This window comes from Sceloporus occidentalis, unplaced genomic scaffold (genome assembly GCF_023333645.1).
Source record: "Sceloporus occidentalis isolate IW3139 unplaced genomic scaffold, rSceOcc1.0.p SCAF_119, whole genome shotgun sequence".
Taxonomy (NCBI): domain Eukaryota; kingdom Metazoa; phylum Chordata; class Lepidosauria; order Squamata; family Phrynosomatidae; genus Sceloporus; species Sceloporus occidentalis.
This window is the reverse complement of record NW_028317099.1, coordinates 1278981-1298794: the sequence shown is the minus strand read 5'-3', so window position 1 is coordinate 1298794 and position 19814 is coordinate 1278981. Positions and strand designations below refer to the sequence as shown.

The window sequence follows — 19814 nt, the reverse complement described above, 5'->3', positions numbered from 1 at the left end:
CAGAGTGGCATATAGGGCGGTATAAGGCATTCCAGGAGGCAGAGTGGAATTAAGGGAGTTAAAAGGCATTGTATAGAGCACTCTGCCTCCAGAAATGCCTTATACCCCTATATGCCACTCTGGCATTTAGGGGGTTAAAAGGCATATTATGGGGCAGAGTGGCATATAGGGAGGTATAAGGCATTTCAGGAGGCAGAGTGCTCTATTAAATGCCCCCTTAACGCCACTCTGCCTCCTGAAATGCCTTATACCTCCTTATATGCCACTCTGCCCCATAATATGCCTTTTAACCCCCTAAGTGCGAGAGTGGCATATAGGGGTATAAGGCATTCCAGAAATGCCCTATGCCCCCATTTAACACACACACGCACACACACACACACTTACCGGTGCTTCCAATTTCCTGCCGTATTGCCGGGGCAGCGGGTTGACGTCTCCTTCCGCTGCAGCCGGAAGGAGGTGTGGCTAGCAGCGGGAGTTGTCTGCGTCCGTCGCGGATACCTTCCCCGGCTGTCAGAGATCAGAGTTCCCCGCACCGGTGCGAGGAACTCTGATCTCTGACAGTCGGGGAAGGTATCCGCGACGGACGCAGACAACCCCCGCTGCTAGCCACACCTCCTTCCGGCTGCAGCGGACGTTGTCTACGCGGATCACGTAGACGTCAACCCGCTGCCCCGGCAATACAGCAGGAAGCACCGGTAAGTGTGTGTGGGGGGGGGAGACAGGAGGATCCAGGTCCCCTGCAGCGGTGCGGGGGATCTGGATCTTAGTCTCATAATCAGACCTCTATTTGAGGTCTGATTAGAAGTTGACCCCGATTAGAAGACGAGGGGTATTTTTCAGAGCATTTGCTCTGAAAAAAACCTCGTCTTATAATCGAGCAAATACGGTATATGTCCAAAGGGGAATTGTTATTAAATTTAATATATTTGAGAATGACTGTGTTCCGTAAAATTTCGAACAATCTAAGGAGCACATGTAGAATAATATTAAGAATTTAAATTAAAATGTTGGATTTTTGTATCTGAATTGTTATATATTAAAGAGTAGTAGATATATTGAATAATCTACAGCTGATGGTGGTTCTATCTAGGATTCTGAATTAATATAGCGTTCTCAACTAAAGAGCAAAGCGATTTATTTGCTTGCTCGTAATTTGATGTTTTTTAGTGTGCTGGGGCACTGGAGTTTTGGTTTTGTAAGATTTAAGTTTGCCTGCACTGTGCGAGGAATAATAATGAGGGAGAGATTTTGCAGCTTCGTCCCCCGTAACCCCCCCGCGTTAATATTTTAATTAGGTGTTTGTTAAGGTGGTGCGGGGGGGGGGGGGGGTATGGATATTTATCTGACGCAGAAAGAAGCAGCTGCGTGTGTTTTTAGTTCTAGTTTTTTTACTGTTGTCCCTGGATAATCTGTAGCTACAGTTTTGTTATTTTACTGGGACATTGTAGTTCAGCAGGTGTCGACTATCTCACAGACGATTGTAAAATGGCTATCCAAAATATTCTGTTAGCCCGTAGTCTTAAACAACTACGAATGTTCCTAGCGCTAGTGTTATATTGCCGTCCTTGGATATGTTCCATCTCTGAATATATGCAACCATTGTATGATTGTTTGAAAACGGAACCGTTTATACTGACATCTGAAGCTGAAGATGCATTCTAAACCCTAAAATTGTTGGTGACTACGGCCCCCGCGTTGGGCCTCCCTGATTATGACAAACCATTTGCATTGTATTGCATGGAACAAAATGCTGTTGTTACACTGGATCCTGTGGCACAAGGTGCCCCTTCCTGTGTACGGGCTGTAGCGGCTGTTACAGTTCTCCTAAACAGGGCATCTGAAATAATTCTTGATTTCCCAGTTACTGTATTTATATTATATGATATTCACAATATATTCAATCAGGTGCAGCCAAAGCATCTCCATACTACCAGACATTTGTGTATGCAATGTGCCCTTCTCATGCCATCCAATGTAACTCTCAAAAGATGTCTCACGTTGAATCCAGCCATATTGTTTCTGTTAGATTCAAAAGGGGGAGTGATAGGGTGGAGGATGATAGTGGAGTGTGTGAAACACATGATTGTGTTGCAATTATGTCACAGAAAACCGCAGGTATTGACCACATTACTGAAATACCGTTATCTAATCCACATCTTGAGTATTTTATAGATGGATGTTGCCTTCTATGCCGGTTTTGCTGTCGTCTCCGCACACAAAGCAGTTAAAGCAGAACCACTCGCTCCTCACTGCTCAGCACAGGAGGCAGAGATGAAAGCTATCGTGAGGCGTGTCTATTGGCCGAGGGTAAGAGTGCTAATATCTATACTGATTCCAGGTCTGCATTTGGCATTGCACATGATTTGGGACCAATTTGGCGGGCAAGATACTTTTTGACGTCCACTGGAAGACCGATCAAGAATGCAAAAGCTGTTCAATATCTTATGATGATCCCAAAGGCATTAGGAATAATTAAAGTCAAGGCTCACGATAAAGCTGATGATCCAAGATCTCAAGGTAATGAGCGTGCGGATAAAGCGGATAAAGTTGCTGCACGGAAACCATTTCAAGCAGACGCTGCTGGCCCAAATAAAGGAAGAAGTCGAGACACCAGTCACCCTAGATATCCTGAAAAGCCTACTAAAGCAAGTAGGTATGGAAGAACGGGACTCATGGGTTCGACTTGGTGCTACAGAAGAAGATGGATTGTGGAAAAAGAACAACAAACTATGTTTGCCACGGTCATTATACCAAATGGTGGCACAGGTAACTCATGGAAGAACTCATTGTTCTAAGATGACTATGATCAATTTGGTCCAGAAGCTTTGGATTGCTCCTGGATTTACAGTTGCTGCTGCTAAGTTTACCCAGGGGTGCAAGATCTGTGCAAGGTATAATGTGGGGTAAACTGTTACCACACCCCAAAAGCATTTACCCAGGCCTTTATACCCATTTCAGCAATTGCAGATTGACTATATTCAGCTACCCAAATCTAGGGAATATGAATATGTGTTGGTGTGTGTAGATGTCTTTTCAGGTTGGCCTGAAGCGTATCCGGTGGCAAAGGCAACAGCAAAGGCTACGGCAAGTAAACTTCTGAAAGAACTGGTATGTAGATTTGGTGTACCCAAAACGATTGAAAGTGATAGATGCATATACAGGAGAAGTAATGCAACATATTTTTGTCACAATTAGGGGTAGAACAGGCCTTTCATACCCCTCATCATCCCCAGAGTAGTGGGACGGTAAAAAGAAAAATCAAGAATAAGATTTAGAAGGTGATGGCAGAGACAGGGAAAGCTTCAAATGCTAAAGGTAAACATTCTGGCATTATTTTCTATCGGATATAGTCCTCAAAAGAAGACATGGATGTTTCTGTTTGAGATTCTATTTGGCAGTGCCCCATGGATAGGGCTGTATTTCCCTCAGTTGTTAACTATGCAACATAGTAGTATGACAACCTATGTTCAAGCATTGCAGAAAAGGCTTAATGTGGTATATAAATGTGTGTTTGATTCTATTCCAGACCCAGATCTAAGCAATTCCACGAATGATTTGCAACCTGGTGATTGAGTCGTGATAAAGAAACACACAAGGAAAAGCATTGAACCCAGATTTGATGGTCCTTATCAAGTGCTGTTAACAACCTCTACATCAGTTCTACTAGAGCAGGGGCGTCCAACATGTGGCCCGCGGGACAAATGCGGCCCGCGGAACCTCGAGGTGCGGCCCGCGTGAGATCGGCAGCCAGGATCACAAGAGCCCCGCTGCTTACTTGTGGGAGGGTCTATTCTCTGCTTCCGTCCTTCTTCCTCTGTGGGGAGAACGAGGGAGGCCGTGCCCCCTGCTGAAGTCTGTGAGAGGCATCGAGAGCTGTAGAGCAGGTAAGGGGGTGGGGGAGTGTGTTTGAATGAGTATGTCTGATTGAGGGAATGAATCTGGGAATTAATGAATTTGTGTGTGTGTGTGATAGCATGGATGTGTAAGTGCTGGAACCTAGGCGTGATGGGACTGTGATTGCTGTTAGCAATCACACTCCTATGAAGCCAAGTCAGCCAGTACATGCTGAAACCTGGCTAGCTGCCCCATTTGTGTATTGATGCTGCCAGCAGTATGGGGTCTGCACTTACAGCCACCCTGTACCAGCATGTATTGGCTGACTTGGGATGATAGGAGTGTGATTGCTAACAGCTAACAGCAATCTGCTAACAGCAATCACAGTCCCATCATGCCTAGGTTCCAGCATTCACTGGTTGCCTGGGTATAAAAAGAGTGTGTTTGCTGTTAGCAATCGCACTCCTATCATGCCAAGTCATATTGTTGATTTTTTTGTCCAATTGTGGTGTGTTACTTTTCATAAAAGTGTGGTTACACACTAAAATTGGACAAAAAATACAATGCCCAGCCAACCAGTACATGCTGGAATCTGAGTATGCCTGAGATTGCTGTTAACAATCATAATATATAATTTTTTTGTACAATTTTGGTGTGTAACTTACTTTTATTAAAAGTGTGTGTGTGGGGAGGGTCACTCTCAGTTTCGGCTAAGTGAACCCTGAATTTTCGGTTTTGGTCCAGAATTTTCATTTTAGTGCATCCCTAAAATAAATAGAACTATTTTATTTTTACTTATCCAGAATCCTGAATTTGTAGGCCCAGAAATCCCAGAAATCAGTGAGAGGAAAAGTAAAGGTTTTGTGTCATTCACTTTATTTTAATCTGCATATTTTATTAAAGGCCATATTTTCTCACAGTGAAGAATGAGTGCGGCCCTCGCACCTATACAATTCTGATGAAGTGGCCCACTGCAGAAAAAACTTGGACACCCCTGTACTAGAGGGAAAGGACAATTGGATACACGCTAGCCATTGCAAAAGAGTCAACGCACCTGGTGATACAGAAAAGATGTTATCATAATTTCAATTCTTTTTTATATGGATTTGCTGTGTTTTCATTGCCAGCCTATAGTACCCAGAAACTACATCATCAAATCCTACAGGAGCGACCCTGGCTAGGGTCGAACGTGATTTGTCAAACTCATGTGAAGCTTCTCATCTAACTATGGTACCAAAATAAAGCTCTATTTTCCTTGAAAAAACAATATATAGTCTACATGGGTACACTATTCACAGGAAAAGAGAATAATCTCTAAACCGACATATCACAAAAATTGTAAAATTGCTCCGGGACTTGAGGTACCAAAAACCCCTGGGACTGAAGGGGTTAATGTATCATCTTTATTTATCTAATATGGCAGATGCCAGACATTTATTATGTATTCGTCTTGAAGCTATACCAGCATCCCAACAGACTTTGTTCTACTATTTCACAAATACCGTATTTGCTCGATTATAACACGAGGTTTTTTTCAGAGCAAATGCTCTGAAAAAGACCTCTGGTCTTATAATCGGGGTCGTCTTATAAGCAGACCTCAAATAGGTCTGATTATGAGACTACAATTCCAAAATAATGCCCCAGTGGGGACAAGGGTAAGTTCCAACTAAAAACAAACCAATCCCGTTCCTGGGATCAAAAATACCCTTATTACCCCACCCTAAAACATAACTTTTATTAATATGTATGTTAAAAGGTATAACCATTAAGGATTTTTAAAAAACACCAGTGTCACCAGTCATACCATGAAAGGTATACGTCACTGTAACATAAGGGCATATGCCCACAGCTGTGTAACACTAATAATATTAGATCATATAACGGCCATTAGCCCAGACTTCTGATGTAGCTCTGAGGAGCGAAACATGTCAGGGGGGCTATTCGTCTGAGTTTTTAATAAGCCTGTGTCACTGGTCAGAATTCAATTATTTCTGTTGTTAGGACTGCAGCCATCAACAATATATATTATCTAATATTATTAGTGTTACACAGCTGTGGGCATATACCCTTATGTTACAGTGACATATACCTTTCATGGTAGGACTGGTGACACTGGTGTTTTTAAAAATCTTTTTTTGGTTATACCTTTTAACATACATATTAATAAAAGTTATGTTTTAGGGTGGGGTAATAAGGGTATCTTTGATCCTGGGAACGGGATTGGTTTGTTTTTGATTATGAGACTAAGATCCAGATCCCCCACAGCGCTGCAGGGGACCTGGATCCTCCCGTCTTATGCCCCCCCCAAACTTACCTGTGCTTCTGACTCCCCGGTGTGAAGCCGGGGCAGCGTGTAGACGTCTACGCAATTCGTGTAGACAACTTCCTCTGCAGCCGGAAGGAGGTGTGGTTAGCAGCGGAGGTTGTCTGCGTCCATCAGTGTGGGGAATTCTCGCTAACAGCCGGGGAAGGTCCGCGCGATGGACGCAGACAACCACCGCTGCTAACCGCACCTTCTTCCGGCTGCAGCAGAAGTTGCCTACGTGAATCGCGTAGACGTCTACCTGCTGCCCCAACTAGTACACACCGAGGAATCAGAAGCACCGGTAAGTTTGGGGGGGGGGTGTTAAATGGGGGGCATAAGGCATTTCTGTAGGCAGAGTGCTCTATGAAATGCTTTTTAACCCCCTTAATGCCACTCTGCCTCCTGAAATGCCTTATACCTCCACTCTGCCCCATAATATGCCTTTTAACCCCCTAAATGCCAGAGTGGCATATAGGGGAATAAGGCATATCATGGAGCACAGTGGTATTTAGAGGGTTAAAAGGCATATCATGGGGCACAGTGGCATATAGGGGGTATAAGTCATTTCTGGGGCAGAGTGGCAAGCCTGGGGGCAGATGTACATAACTGGGGGGTAGGTTGGAAAATACAAGGAAATAAAAACAAAATATTTTTCTCAATCATAGCTTTTATTTTAAAAAATAGTTTACACGAATTACTGGTAAAACTTTTTTCCTATAAGGTCATCTTATATTCAGGCTTTTTCTTTTTTTCCTAAATAAATATTCAGATTTTGGGGGGTCGTCTTATAATCCGGTCGTTTTATAATCAAGCAAATACAGTATTTCAATGTTTTAGTCTGTGCTATGGTGAAGGGGTTAAATTATATATCAATGGCCTTGGAAGAAATGTTGTTAGACTTGAAAGGCACACAAGAAGCTGTATTGCAAAATAGAGCAGCTATAGATGATTTTTTTTTATTGAAACGCGGTTGTGAATATTTTGCTGGTCTCTGTTTCAATTTAACTGACCATTCTAAATCTATACAATATTATACAAAACTTTTTAAGAAATATAACAAGATGCAGATCAAGGATGGTGGGATTGGCTATTTGCATAGCTGCCCAATTGAGGATGGGTAAATATTTTGTTAAGTAGTATAATTGCTATAATAGGTATAAGTGTAGGAGGAGGAGGACCCCGGATGGCGGAGTGAGCCAGGCAAACAGGAACCAGGAGGAGCCAGGAGAGCTGGAACCGAGAATCAGGTCTGGCAACCAGTAAAGTGGGAAGCCGAATCAATACCAAATGATCAGAGAACAGGAGCCAAATCAGTAAACAGGAGCGAAGTCAGCAAGCCGGGTCAAACGAATAAACGGTCACAGTAACTCGCAAAGGAAAACAGCAGAATACACCAACCAAGGGTGACCCAGAAGAGGAAGTCCAGGTTTAAATAGGGAAAGGTGGAAGCGTGTCCTGCATTAAAAGGTCACCCGGGGTTATAAGAACACGTTACAGATGTAATGTGTAATATTATGTTTTACCATATTATGGTAGCTGTGCTACCTGTTTGACGTGTGGTCGGCCATGCGGTGAAGACAACGACCGGGTAGCGGTGGTACTCTCTGCCCGGGAAGCCGCCTGAGGAGGAAGCGCCACAGGACCGGAGAGGCAGGTAAGTCCTTACAATAAGCATATGTTTATGTTTTTGTATTCAATGTATATCTAATTTTCTGAACGTTTGCTCAACTATCTGTAGAGAAAAGTATTATTATGCTAGATAATGAACGAAACAGCTTTTGCAAATAGATATACCAGAATTATTATGTGCTTTAAGTAAGCGATAATTGTGTTTTACTTTTGTTTTTTTTTGCAGAGAACAGATACAATGTAGTGCACGTCCACAGTATTATTCTGGAACTAGGTAAAAGGTTCTTTTGGATGCAACAACAAGTATCCATTGCCCACCCATTTGACCTCCCCCTGGTTAGCCCCCCCATATTAAGAATTTTTACAAAAGATCCTTGCATTTGTTAGATCAGGTCAACTGTTTTTTTGTTAGATCTACTCTAAAATTGGCAATATTAACAATCTTTTTCAGGGGGGGCTAACCCGTAGCCAGCCCCCCCTCAACAAAAACTTCAACAAAATGTTACTGATTATGATAGCTCTACGTTAGATCAGCTTTGATCAGACAAAATTTTTGTTAGATCTAGTCTAATTACTGAGATATTGCATATTAAATGAGGGGGGGCTGGCCCCCCTCAACTGAAATTTGGATTTTTTTTAATGGATTTTGGTAGATATTTGTTAGATCCGGTTAGATCAACTGTTTTTTTTCCGTTAGATCTATCACGCAGGAGGCGGTATTCACAATCCTATTTTGTGTGCGGGGATGGGTATACATACGAGTTGGCCCCCCTCAACTAAAATTTTGAATTTTTTTTAATGGATTTTGGTAGATATTTGTTAGATCTGGTAAGATCAACAGTTTTTTTCATTAGATCTATCACGCAGGAGGCAGTATTCACAATCCTATTTTGTGTGAGCGGGATGGGTATACATACGGGCTGGCCCCCCCTCAACTGAAATGTGGAACTTTTAAATGGATTTTCGTAGATATTCGTTAGATCCGGTTAGATCAATTGTTTTTTTCGTTAGATCTATCACGCAGGAGGCGGTATTCACAATCCTATTTTGTGTGCGGGGGGTGGCAATACATATGGGTTGCCCCCCCAACTGAAATTTGGAACGTTTTTTTAATGGATTTTGGTAGATACTCGTTAGATCCGGTTAGATCAACTGGTTTTTTTGTTAGATCCATTATGCAGGAGGCGGTATTCACAATCCTATTTTGTGTGCGGGGGATGGGAATACATACAGGTTGCCCCTCCCCTCAACTGAAATTTTGATTTTTTTTTATGGATTTAGGTAGATATTTGTTTTTTTCATTAGATCTATCACGCAGGAAGCAGTATTCACAATCCTATTTTGTGTGCAGGGGATGAGAATACATATGGGGTGCCCCCCCTACTGAAATTTTGAACTTTTTTAATGGATTTTGGTAGATACTCGTTAGATCCAGTAAGATCAATATAGTTTTTTCGTTAGATCTATCACACAGGAGGCGGTATTCACAATCCTATTTTGTATGCAGGAGGAGGAGAATACATATGGGTTGCCCCTCCAACTGAACTTTGTGAATTTATGTCCCGCTGAGCTCTACCTCTGTTCCGTGGAATTCGGGGGTGGTCCGCATAGGGCACCTGAACACCTAAGGCCGGCCCTGGAAACCCTATACAAAGCTAAAAGATAGGAAATAGAGCATTTAGGAAATAAAACCTATCCTCCCCACACAAAATAGGATTGTGAATACCGCCTCTTGCGTGATAGATCTAACAAAAAAAAACAATTCATCTTACCGGATCTAACGAGTATCTACCAAAATCCATAAAAAAAAATCCAAATTTCAGTTGAGGGGGGGCCACCCCATATGTATTCCCATCCCCCCGCACACAATATAGGATTGTCAATACCCCCTCTTGCGTGATAGATCTAACAAACAAAAAAAACAATTGATCTAACCGGATCTAACGAATATCTACCAAAGTCCATTGAAAAATTTCCAAATTTCAGTTGAGGGGGGCCAGCCCGTATGTATTCCAATCCCCCGCACACAAAATAGGATTGTGACTACCGCCTCCTGCGTGATAGATCTAATGAAAAAAACTGTTGATCTAACCGGATCTAACAAATATCTACCAAAATCCATTAAAACATTTCCAAATTTCAGTTGAGGGGGGGGCAACTGTGTGTATTGCCATCCCCCCACACACGAAATAGGTTTGTGAATACTGCCTCTTGCGTGATAGATCTAACGAAAAAAACAGTGGATCTTACCGGATCTAACGAGTATCTACCAAAATCCATAAAAATGTTTTCAAAATTTCAGTTGAGGGGGGGCCAGCCCGTATGTATACCCATCCCCCCACACACAAAATAGGATTGTGACTACTGCCTCCTGCGCGATAGATCTAACGAAAAAAACAGTTGATCTAACCGGATCTAACCAATATCTACCAAAATCCATAAAAAAAATTCAAAATTTCTGTTGAGGGGGGGGCCAGCCCATATGTATACCCATCCCCCCGCACACAAAATAGGATTGTGAATACCACCTCCTGCGTGATAGATCTAACGAAAAAAAACTGTTGATCTAACCGGATCTAACGAATATCTACCAAAATCCATTAAAAAAAATCCATATTTCAGTTGAAGGGGGACCAACTCGTATGTATCTCAGTAATTAGACTAGATCTAACAAAACTTTTGTCTGATCAAACCTGATCTAACGTAGAGCTATCATAATCAGTAACATTTTGTTGAAGTTTTTGTTGAGGGGGGCTGGCTACGGGTTAGCCCCCCCTGAAAAAGATTGTTAATATTGCCAATTTTAGAGTAGATCTAATGAAAAAAACTGTTGATCAAACCTGATCTAACTAAGCTCTAACAAATGCAATGATCTTTTGTAAAAATTCTTAATATGGGGGGGCTAACAGGGGAGGTCCCATTTGCTCTGCTACTTTATGTAAAATGATTGGATTAGAATAGGATGTTATTTCCGGTCTTTGTGATAAGCATTTAAATACAGACATAATGCGCAGTAATAAACAGAGATCTTATTATACGTACACTCCTGTCTGTGTGTCTGATTTCTCTCGGAAATTCTCTGACACCATTAACCATAACTGCCCCAAAATTAACCCTAAAGACCCCATGAACCATAACTGCCCTTAAATTAACCCTAAAGACCCCATTCAACTAATCGATAATGAAATTCGTTGGTAACGATTTTCATTATCGATAATTATCACCCAATATGATGAAAAAAATGGTATCTGTGGAAAGCCCTTCTTGTCATGAAAAAAACAATACTATATAACTTGTGTGGGTACACTTAATGGGTGAGAAGAAAATTACAGCTAAACAGGAGCACCTCAAAAGTGTTAAAAAAGCCTTGGTCCCAAATAGTACAAAAAATAAAAAACAGCCTGGTCCTTAAGGTCTTTACTTCAAAGAGGTATATTATGTAGTTCAAAATGCATGTCCAACGCGTATATATATTATATATATATATATAATATATATATATATATTATATATTATATATATATATTATATATTATATATAATATATATATATATATATATTATATATATATAATATATATATATATATATATATTATATATATATAATATATATATATATTATATATATATATATATTATATATATATATAGTGACATCACTGGCATTAATAACATGTTCAAGAGGTCCTCTAACCACACTGCACTGATAACAAATAGATTTTTAAACAAATACAAACATTTACAGAAATATATACTTGTGTGGGTATTTTTGGTTTAGTTGCAATCCCATCATCATACCTTATGTAAAAATTCTACGAATAATGTACCCCTTATAGTATGTTCCCTATAAGTGCTGGGAAAGTATAGAAATTATATATAAATGAGGTATTTCTGAAATCAGGACACCTGAATTGATAAACTTAAAGGGGATTTTCCATCACTTTACCTTTTGTGAGGATTCAGAAAATGTCTAATTTTCGCTAGTTTTTACTAAATTTCTCACCCTACATTTTCAGCTAATTATTTAACTATGGTATTAAAAGAAAGCCCTCTATCTCCTTGAAAAAATGGCAAAATCGCTCCTGGCCTTGAGGTACCAAAAAGCCCTGGGACTGAAGGGTTTAAAGAAAACATGAGTGAGCAGGCAAAACTTTTCTTTTAATTAATATGGGATTCATATTCAAATGTAGGTTATAGGCACAATCATAAAACAAAACACGGCAACAAAGAAAAAAAATAAATTACCCCTGTTAAAAAGTTTGCATACCCTTAGTTCTTAATACTGTGTATTGCCCCTTTTAGCATTAATGACAGTGTACAGTCTTTTGTAATGGTTGTCTATGAGGCCCTCAAATTTTTGGTGTCTTGCATGGATCACACATTTGAGATCTCCCCAGAGTGGCTCGATAATATTAAGGTCAGTAGATAGTGAGGAAACTATTTAATACCTCATTTTGCATGCAAAACATAAACTTAGTGACATCTCACTGCCACTCTACAATCTACTCCCTAAGGTTATACAGTGGGGCAAAAAAGTATTTAGTCAGCCACCAATTGTGCAAGTTCTCCCACTTACAAAGATGAGAGAGGCCTGTAATTTTCACCATAGGTACACTTCAACTATGAGAGACAGAATGAGACAACAAAGTCCATAAATCACATTGTCTGATTTTTTAAGAATTTATTTGCAAATTATGGTAGAAAATAAGTATTTGGTCAATAACAAAAGTTCATATCAATACTTTGTTATATACCCTTTGTTGGCAATGACAAAGGTCAAATGTTTTCTGTAAGTCTTCACAAGGTTTTCACACACTGTTACTGGTATTTTGGACCATTCCTCCATGCAGATCTTCTCTAGAGCAGTGATGTTTTGGGGCTGTCGCTGGGCAACACGGACTTTCAACTCCCTCCAAAGGTTTTCTATGGGGTTGAGATCTGGAGACTGGCTAGGCCACTCCAGGACCTTGAAATGCTTCTTACGAAGCCACTCCTTCGTTGCCCGGGCGGTGTGTTTGAGATCACTGTCGTGCTGAAAGACCCAGCCACGTTTCATCTTCAATACCCTTGCTGATGGAAGGAGGTTTTCACTCAAAATCTCACGATACATGGCCCCATTCATTCTTTCCTTTACACGGATCAGTTGTCCTGGTCCCTTTGCAGAAAAACAGCCCCAAAGCATGATGTTTCCACCCCCATGCTTCACCGTAGGTATGGTGTTCTTTGGTTGCAACTCAGCATTCTTTCTCCTCCAAACACGGCGAGTTGAGTTTCTATCAAAAAGTTCTACCTTGGTTTCATCTGACCATATGACATTCACCCAATCCTCTTCTGCATCATCCAAATGCTCTCTAGCAAACTTCAGACGGGCCCGGATATGTACTGGCTTAAGCAGGGGGACACGTCTGGCACTGGCGGCGTAGTGTGTTACTGATGGTAGCCTTTGTTACTTTGGTCCCAGCTCTCTGCAGGTAATTCACTAGGTCCCCCCGTGTGGTTCTGGGATTTTTGCTCACCGTTCTTGTGATCATTTTGACACCACGGGGTGAGATCTTGCGTGAAGCCCCAGATCGAGATTATCAGTGGTCCTGTATGTCTTCCATTTTCGAATAATTGCTCCCACGGTTGATTTCTTCATACCAAGCTGCTTGCCTATTGCAGATTCAGTCTTCCCAGCCTGGTGCAGGTCTACAATTTTGTTTCTGGTGTCCTTCGACAGCTCTTTGGTCTTGGCCATAGTGGGGTTTGGAGTGTGACTGTTTGAGGTTGTGGACAGGTGTCTTTTATACGGATAACAAGTTCAAACAGGTGCCATTGATACAGGTAACGTGTGGAGGACAGAGGAGACAATGTGATTTCCTGTATTCTTTCCCCCCATTCTGTCTCTCATAGTTGAAGTGTACCTATGGTGAAAATTACAGGCCTCTCTCATCTTTTTAAGTGGCAGAACTTGCACAATCGGTGGCTGACTAAATACTTTTTTTGCCCCACTGTATATCCCCAACATTTCTGCTGTCCAAATTGGGACACCTTTGTTGAGGGATGTGGCAAGAATGAAATTCAGCAAAGTTGAGAGGCACAGGGGTGCATAAACAGTTCTATTTGACAACTACATCATCTAGAGTGTTTTGGTTACATTAAAAAGGTGTTTATCTGTATTCACATACCATTTTAAAAGTTTGATGTAGCAGTGAGTGGGTATCTGTAAAATAAGCAAATGCTTTTAAAATAATACTCACTGCTTCTGTCTCTCCAACAGACACCAGTTCGGAGAAACGGACCCTGCCCGGGTTACAGCGTAATTTCTCTTTCTTGGCCGCAGTGATGAATGCTGACTTTGGAGACTAACATAGAAAAAATGTTGAATCAATGGTGTGCAAGCATGAATTAAAGAAAAATAATATTTCAAATTAGATTAATTGAAGAATGGTACAAAGTAGAAATTAAACATAATTGGACGAGGATCCGGGAAGGGACAGATAGTGAGGATGTTTAAAATAAAGCTAGAGCAGAAAGGCTGTTAAATAGATGTAATGAGGAAAAGGGGATGGCAAACTTACATAAGTAGATAAGAAAATATACCATTTACAGCAATCAGAAAAGAGGTAGGAAAATAAATATCTCAAGACAATAATGTGTGCAACTACTTTTAATTGCTCATATTGGTACTTGCCTGATGTGGATGAACCACTGTCAGAGTGATGGAATCTTTTGCATTCCTGTAGCACAGAAAAAATAGGAATTTCTATTAAATAAAATGTCACTTTTCCCAAATTTTACATTTGGTACACTAAATAATTGACGTCACACACGTTATCTATTGGTTCATTGTGCTTTTTTCTCGCCCTTGTTCTTATTTAAACCTCCTGTCCCATTATGTGCCCGTTCAAAGAGTCACTTGCGTGTAGGTCTGGGTTATAGCTCATTTGTTTGTTCCTGATTGATTTACGTGTACCTGACCTTGGCTTTGTTTCCTGACTTTGATCCTGTGCTGCCTGCCCCGACCTTGGCTTTGTTTACAGACTTTGAACCTGTGCTGCCTGCCCCGACCTTGGCTTGTGTACTGACTTTGATCCTGTGCTGCCTGCCCCGACCGTGGAATATCCTGATTGCGTTCTCTCTGCCGCTGACCCTGTACCATCTATTTGCCTTGGACTTTCTGCCTATACTTTCTGCCTATTGATTAGTTTAGACAGACTTAGCAACATTTGATGTGATGTGAAAAGTTGTAACTTCAGGATAGGATTTCTTTTTAGAATCTAAAAATGTTTCTCTGGCCCGTTTAAATTGAATACCAACAAAAGTAGTACATTGACTGAAGCATCAAATTACAAACTTTTAAAAGGAATTATGATGGTTAAAGTTCCCATTTAAATTACTTAACACTTAAAATGCTCATTCTTTGTGCTCTTTGCTCTGTGGCCCCGTAACGCCCTTGTTACAGAGGCATTTAGCCCCTAGGCGACTAGAGCCCTTTTGCCATCTTTATAATATCTTTGTTCAATTGCGATTTTTCATGTCTATTTTTAATGTACCCACACAAATATATATATATATATATATATATATACACCGTATTGGCTCGGATATAGGCCGCCCCCGTATATAGGCCGCACCCTTAAAGTTTGGTGCTTTTTGAAAGAAAAAGTTTTTTTCTTTAAAAAAAAGCACCAAAAAAACATGCTGCCACTCTGTCTCCCCCCCCAAGATATGCTGCCACTGTCCCCCCCCGAGATATGCTGCCACTGTCCTGCTCCCCCCCCGAGATATGCTGACACTGTCCTCCCTCCCCGAGATATGCTGCCACTGTCCCCCCCCCCCCCCCCGGAATATGCTGCCACTGTCCTCCTCTGCCCCCCCCCCCGACTTACCGGAGCAGACTCCCGGGTGTCTTGCGGGGCCGGCGGGGGACATCTACGCAATACGCGTATACAACTTCCGGTGCCGGCACTCAGCGGATGTGCCGGCACCGGAAGTTGTATACGCGTATTGCGTAGATTTCCCCCGCCGGCCCCGCAAGACACTCGGGAGTCTGCTCCGGTAAGTCGGGGGGGGGGGGGGGCAGAGGTAAAACGCATCGTGCGGACGGTCCGCACGATGCGCTCAGACAACCTCCCGTGCCGGCACCCCCCCCGTGGGAAGTGCTGGCAGGGGAGGCTGTCTGAGCGTATCGGGGAGTAGGATGCAGGTCCCCTGCACCGCTGCGGGGGATCTGTATCCTAACCCCGCTGCCTGCATGTCCCGGGCGTCGGGCGCTAGACCCCGAATATAGGCCGCACCCCCACTTTAAAGACTTAAAGTGGGGGGAAAAAGTGCGGCCTATATTCGAGCCAATACGGTATATATATATAGTATTTTCCTCAGGAAAAATAGGGCTTTCTTTTTATTCCGTTTTTACAACTATAGCACAACATACACTCACTGGCCAGTTTATTAGGTACACCTGTTCAGTTGCTTGTTAACACAAATGGCAGCACATGCTTACATGGCAGCAACTCAATGCATTTAGGCATGCAGACGTGGTCAAGACAACTTGCTGAAGTTCAAACCGAGCATCAGAATGGATAAGAAAGTGGATTTAAATGACTTTGAACATAGCATGATTGTTGGTGCCAGACGGGCTGGTCTGAGGATTTCAGAAACTGGTGATCTACTGGGATATTCACGCACAACTGTCTCTAGTGCTTACAGAGAATGGTCTAAAAAAGAGAAAAATATCCATTGAGTGGCAGTTGTGTGGACGAAGATGCCTTGTTGATTTCAGAGGTCACAGGAGAATGGGCAGACTGGTTCGTGATGACAGAAAGGCAACAGTAACTCAACAGTAACCAAGGTATGCAGAATACCATCTCTGAACACACAACATGTCGAACCTTGAAGCAGATGGGCTACAGCAGCAGAAGACCACAATAGGTGCCACTCCTGTCAGCTAAGAACAGGAAACTGAGGCTACAATTTGCATAGGCTCACCAAAATTGGACAGTGGTGGACAATGGAAGACTGGAAGAATGTCGCCTGGTCTGATTTATCTTGATTCCAGCTGCGACATTCGGACGTTTTCTTGGCACACTTTGGGCCCCTTAGTACCAATTCATCATCATTTAAACGTGACAATCTACCTGAGTATTGTTGGTGACCATGCCCATCCCTTTATGACCACAGTGTACCCATCTTTTGATGGCTACTTCCAGCAGGATACTGCACGATGTCACAAAGCTCACATCATCTCATACTGGTTTCTTGAACGTGACTGTGACGGAAGCCTCCATCACTGGGACCACTGGAGAGGCCTGACTGCCAGCCTCCTCCCTATTGACTATGGGCCCTGGGTTTGTAAAGGCTTCTGTGGCTACCCCCAGCAGTATCATCTCATCACTGGCTGAGGGGATTATCTCCGGCAGACAGCCAGGATCTGCCACCAGGGAGTGACCACCATTCTTTCAGTTTAATGTTGTATAAATCAGTCTCCCCCCCTATTGTATTGTTAATCCCGTTACTGCCCCTGTTGTCTCTGGGAGGCAGATTAAGGGGCCGGTTTGTGTCCCAATATCTTGTTTTATGTAAATGTGTGTTTTGCTGGATATATCCAGCTCTGTGTGTCCAAAATAAATCAGTCTTCGTTTGGTTTTACCCTACACTGAGTCTCGGCTAGTGACTGGGGAACCGGGGAAAGTGTGGTGTCCCAGGCTAAGGGAGCACAAGACAGCAGAGGTAGTCGGTCGGACTAGCCAGCTCCGTGACAGTGACCATTGTCACTTCACTGTACTCCAATGGCCTCCACAGTCACCAGATCTCAATCCAATAGAGCACCTTTGGGATGTGGTGGAACGGGAGATTCGCATCATGAATGTCCAGCCGACAAATCTGCAGGAACTGCGTGATGTCATCATGTCCATATTGACCAAATGTCACGTCTACCATAAACCAGAGCACTCACCGCTGAAGTTCTTCTCCTGGAGGAGAGCGCTGAGAAGCAACCCCCAGGTATTCGATGATCCCAACAGTGAGGAGGCCCCGGAGTAGGTAGATAGTCTCTGGGTATAGCTGGAGAGATCCACACAAAATAGGGAAAGCGAAGATAATTGGTCAGGGCACAATTCACTAAATGAGGCGGTACAAAAGTGCAGGGAATGGCGGAGAGCAAAATCAAACGCAGAGTCAGACGAGCCAGAGGTCATACACAGGACGGGTAGTCAGCCAGAAGATGGGTCAAATCCAAAGCGGGTAGTCAGACGATCCAGGTCATACACGTGGAGGAACGAACACAGCCAAATCACAGATCAGAGGGTAGTCAGGACAAGCCAAAGGTCAGATTCACCATAGAACGCTACTGAACAGGTTAACAGCAAAAGACCACACCAGGGTACAGGTAACAGGGCTTCCGGATTTTTTAATTTGGCGCCTGTAGCCACCACGCCCCCCAACACTGACGTCACATGCGCCCCCTACCTGCCAGAACGCGGCAGCTGCTGCTAAAACTAGCTGCAGTAGCGCGCGTGTCCAGCAGGGGGAGCACGACCGCCATGCCGAGCACCCAGCCGACGCTTCCTCCTGACCTCGCCACGAGGTAAGTGTAGCGGCGAACCGGGAGCCGGCCGGACGGACACAGGGCGACGGGGGACAGCGGATCTGCGGGAGCGGGTGACACCAAAATCTCTGAGGAAGGTTGCCAGCACCTTGTAGAAAGTATGCCACGAAGAATGAAGGCTGTTCTGAAGGCAAAATGGGTCCAAACTGGTACTTAGCAAGGTGTACCGAATAAAGTGGCCAGTGAGTGTATATTATAAAAATATATTTAAAAAAACCCACAATAATTCTTGATTTTGAAAATAATTAATTTACATATGCTTTGGGTAATTACAGGGTAACTATTAGGAGTGTAGATTTTTGTTTCAACATTAACCCCTTAATGAAAAGACTTTTTATTTGTAGTACGTTTCATGAGAATGGCCATTTTAGCTTTTTTGCAGTGTTGCTGTTTAGTTATAATGTTCTTCTCTCTCTCATCTAGTGTGCTCACACAAGTTATATATTGGGGGTTTTTCAGGACAAGAAGGACTTTCCTTAGACAACATTATTTTGATCATATCTAATTTATTTTAAAAAAAATATTAAAAATTAACAAATGATTTAAATATGGTAAAAAAAAAGTCTGCTTTTATTTTAAAAATTCTAAATGCTTTTTGCTAAATATATTTTTATATTTTTCCTGAGTTTAGAAATTTAAATATTATGTTTGTTTGCCCCTTTTTACAAGTTATAGTACAATATGTACAAGTAGCTAGTGGCTGTTTCAAAACCATTTTTTTTTAAAGCTGGTTATCCTGCCATTTCAAGCTACCCTATCAAACTTCCCCAGGGTATTTCAAATGTAATTAAGTAATTTAACCATTTTCATTAATGGAATTAATTAATTGCATTAAGTCTACCACCAGCCTTTGTCAAAATTTGTGGTAATATTTGTAGCTCAGGTGTGAATTTACAGCTCATGGTATATGTCACTGCCAAACACCCCAATATGTGTTCAGCATTATCCCTCGAGTACAGTGATACCACTCATGCATGGGTTTGTTGGGTTGTTTCATTCTGTAGAAAGAGACTTTCAGCTTGGTCAGCCTGTTCCCATATACAATTTGGGACATCTCTGATGTTGGCCAAATCAATTTACCCTATCAAACGATATATTTTTGGAAACTAGACACCCCAGGGTATTTCAAATGCTGGTATTTTAAAACTTTCCATGCATGAATTCTACCACAAGCCATTGTCAAAATTTGTGGGTTTTTTTCCACACATTGAACTTCAGGTATGAATTTACAGCTCCTGGTATATGTAACAGCCAGACAACACCCCAAAACGTGTTCAACATCTTCTGAGTACAGTGATACTTATGCATAGGTTTGTTGGGGGCTAAAAGGCCACATTTGGGACATGCGCATCTCAATTTCTTTTAAAATTGGAATTTTGACACCTGGTCAGCCTGTGCCCATGTCCTATTTGGGAGATATTTGAACTTGACCAATTCAAGTTACCCTATCAAA

The 19814-nt window shown here is 42.2% G+C and overlaps 1 protein-coding gene across 1 annotated transcript in view; it reads right to left on the bottom strand.

The window, feature by feature from the left end:
* LOC149282318 (FERM and PDZ domain-containing protein 3-like) overlaps positions 1-19814 on the bottom strand; it is a 216976-nt gene that overhangs the window by 172374 nt on the left and 24788 nt on the right. Inside the window, exons 3-4 of the mRNA XM_089498372.1 lie at positions 14447-14492; positions 14013-14117 (exon numbers count right to left, since the gene is read on the bottom strand). Coding sequence (XP_089354498.1) covers positions 14013-14117; positions 14447-14492 — 151 coding nt within the window. The remainder of the gene's footprint in view (positions 1-14012; positions 14118-14446; positions 14493-19814) is intronic.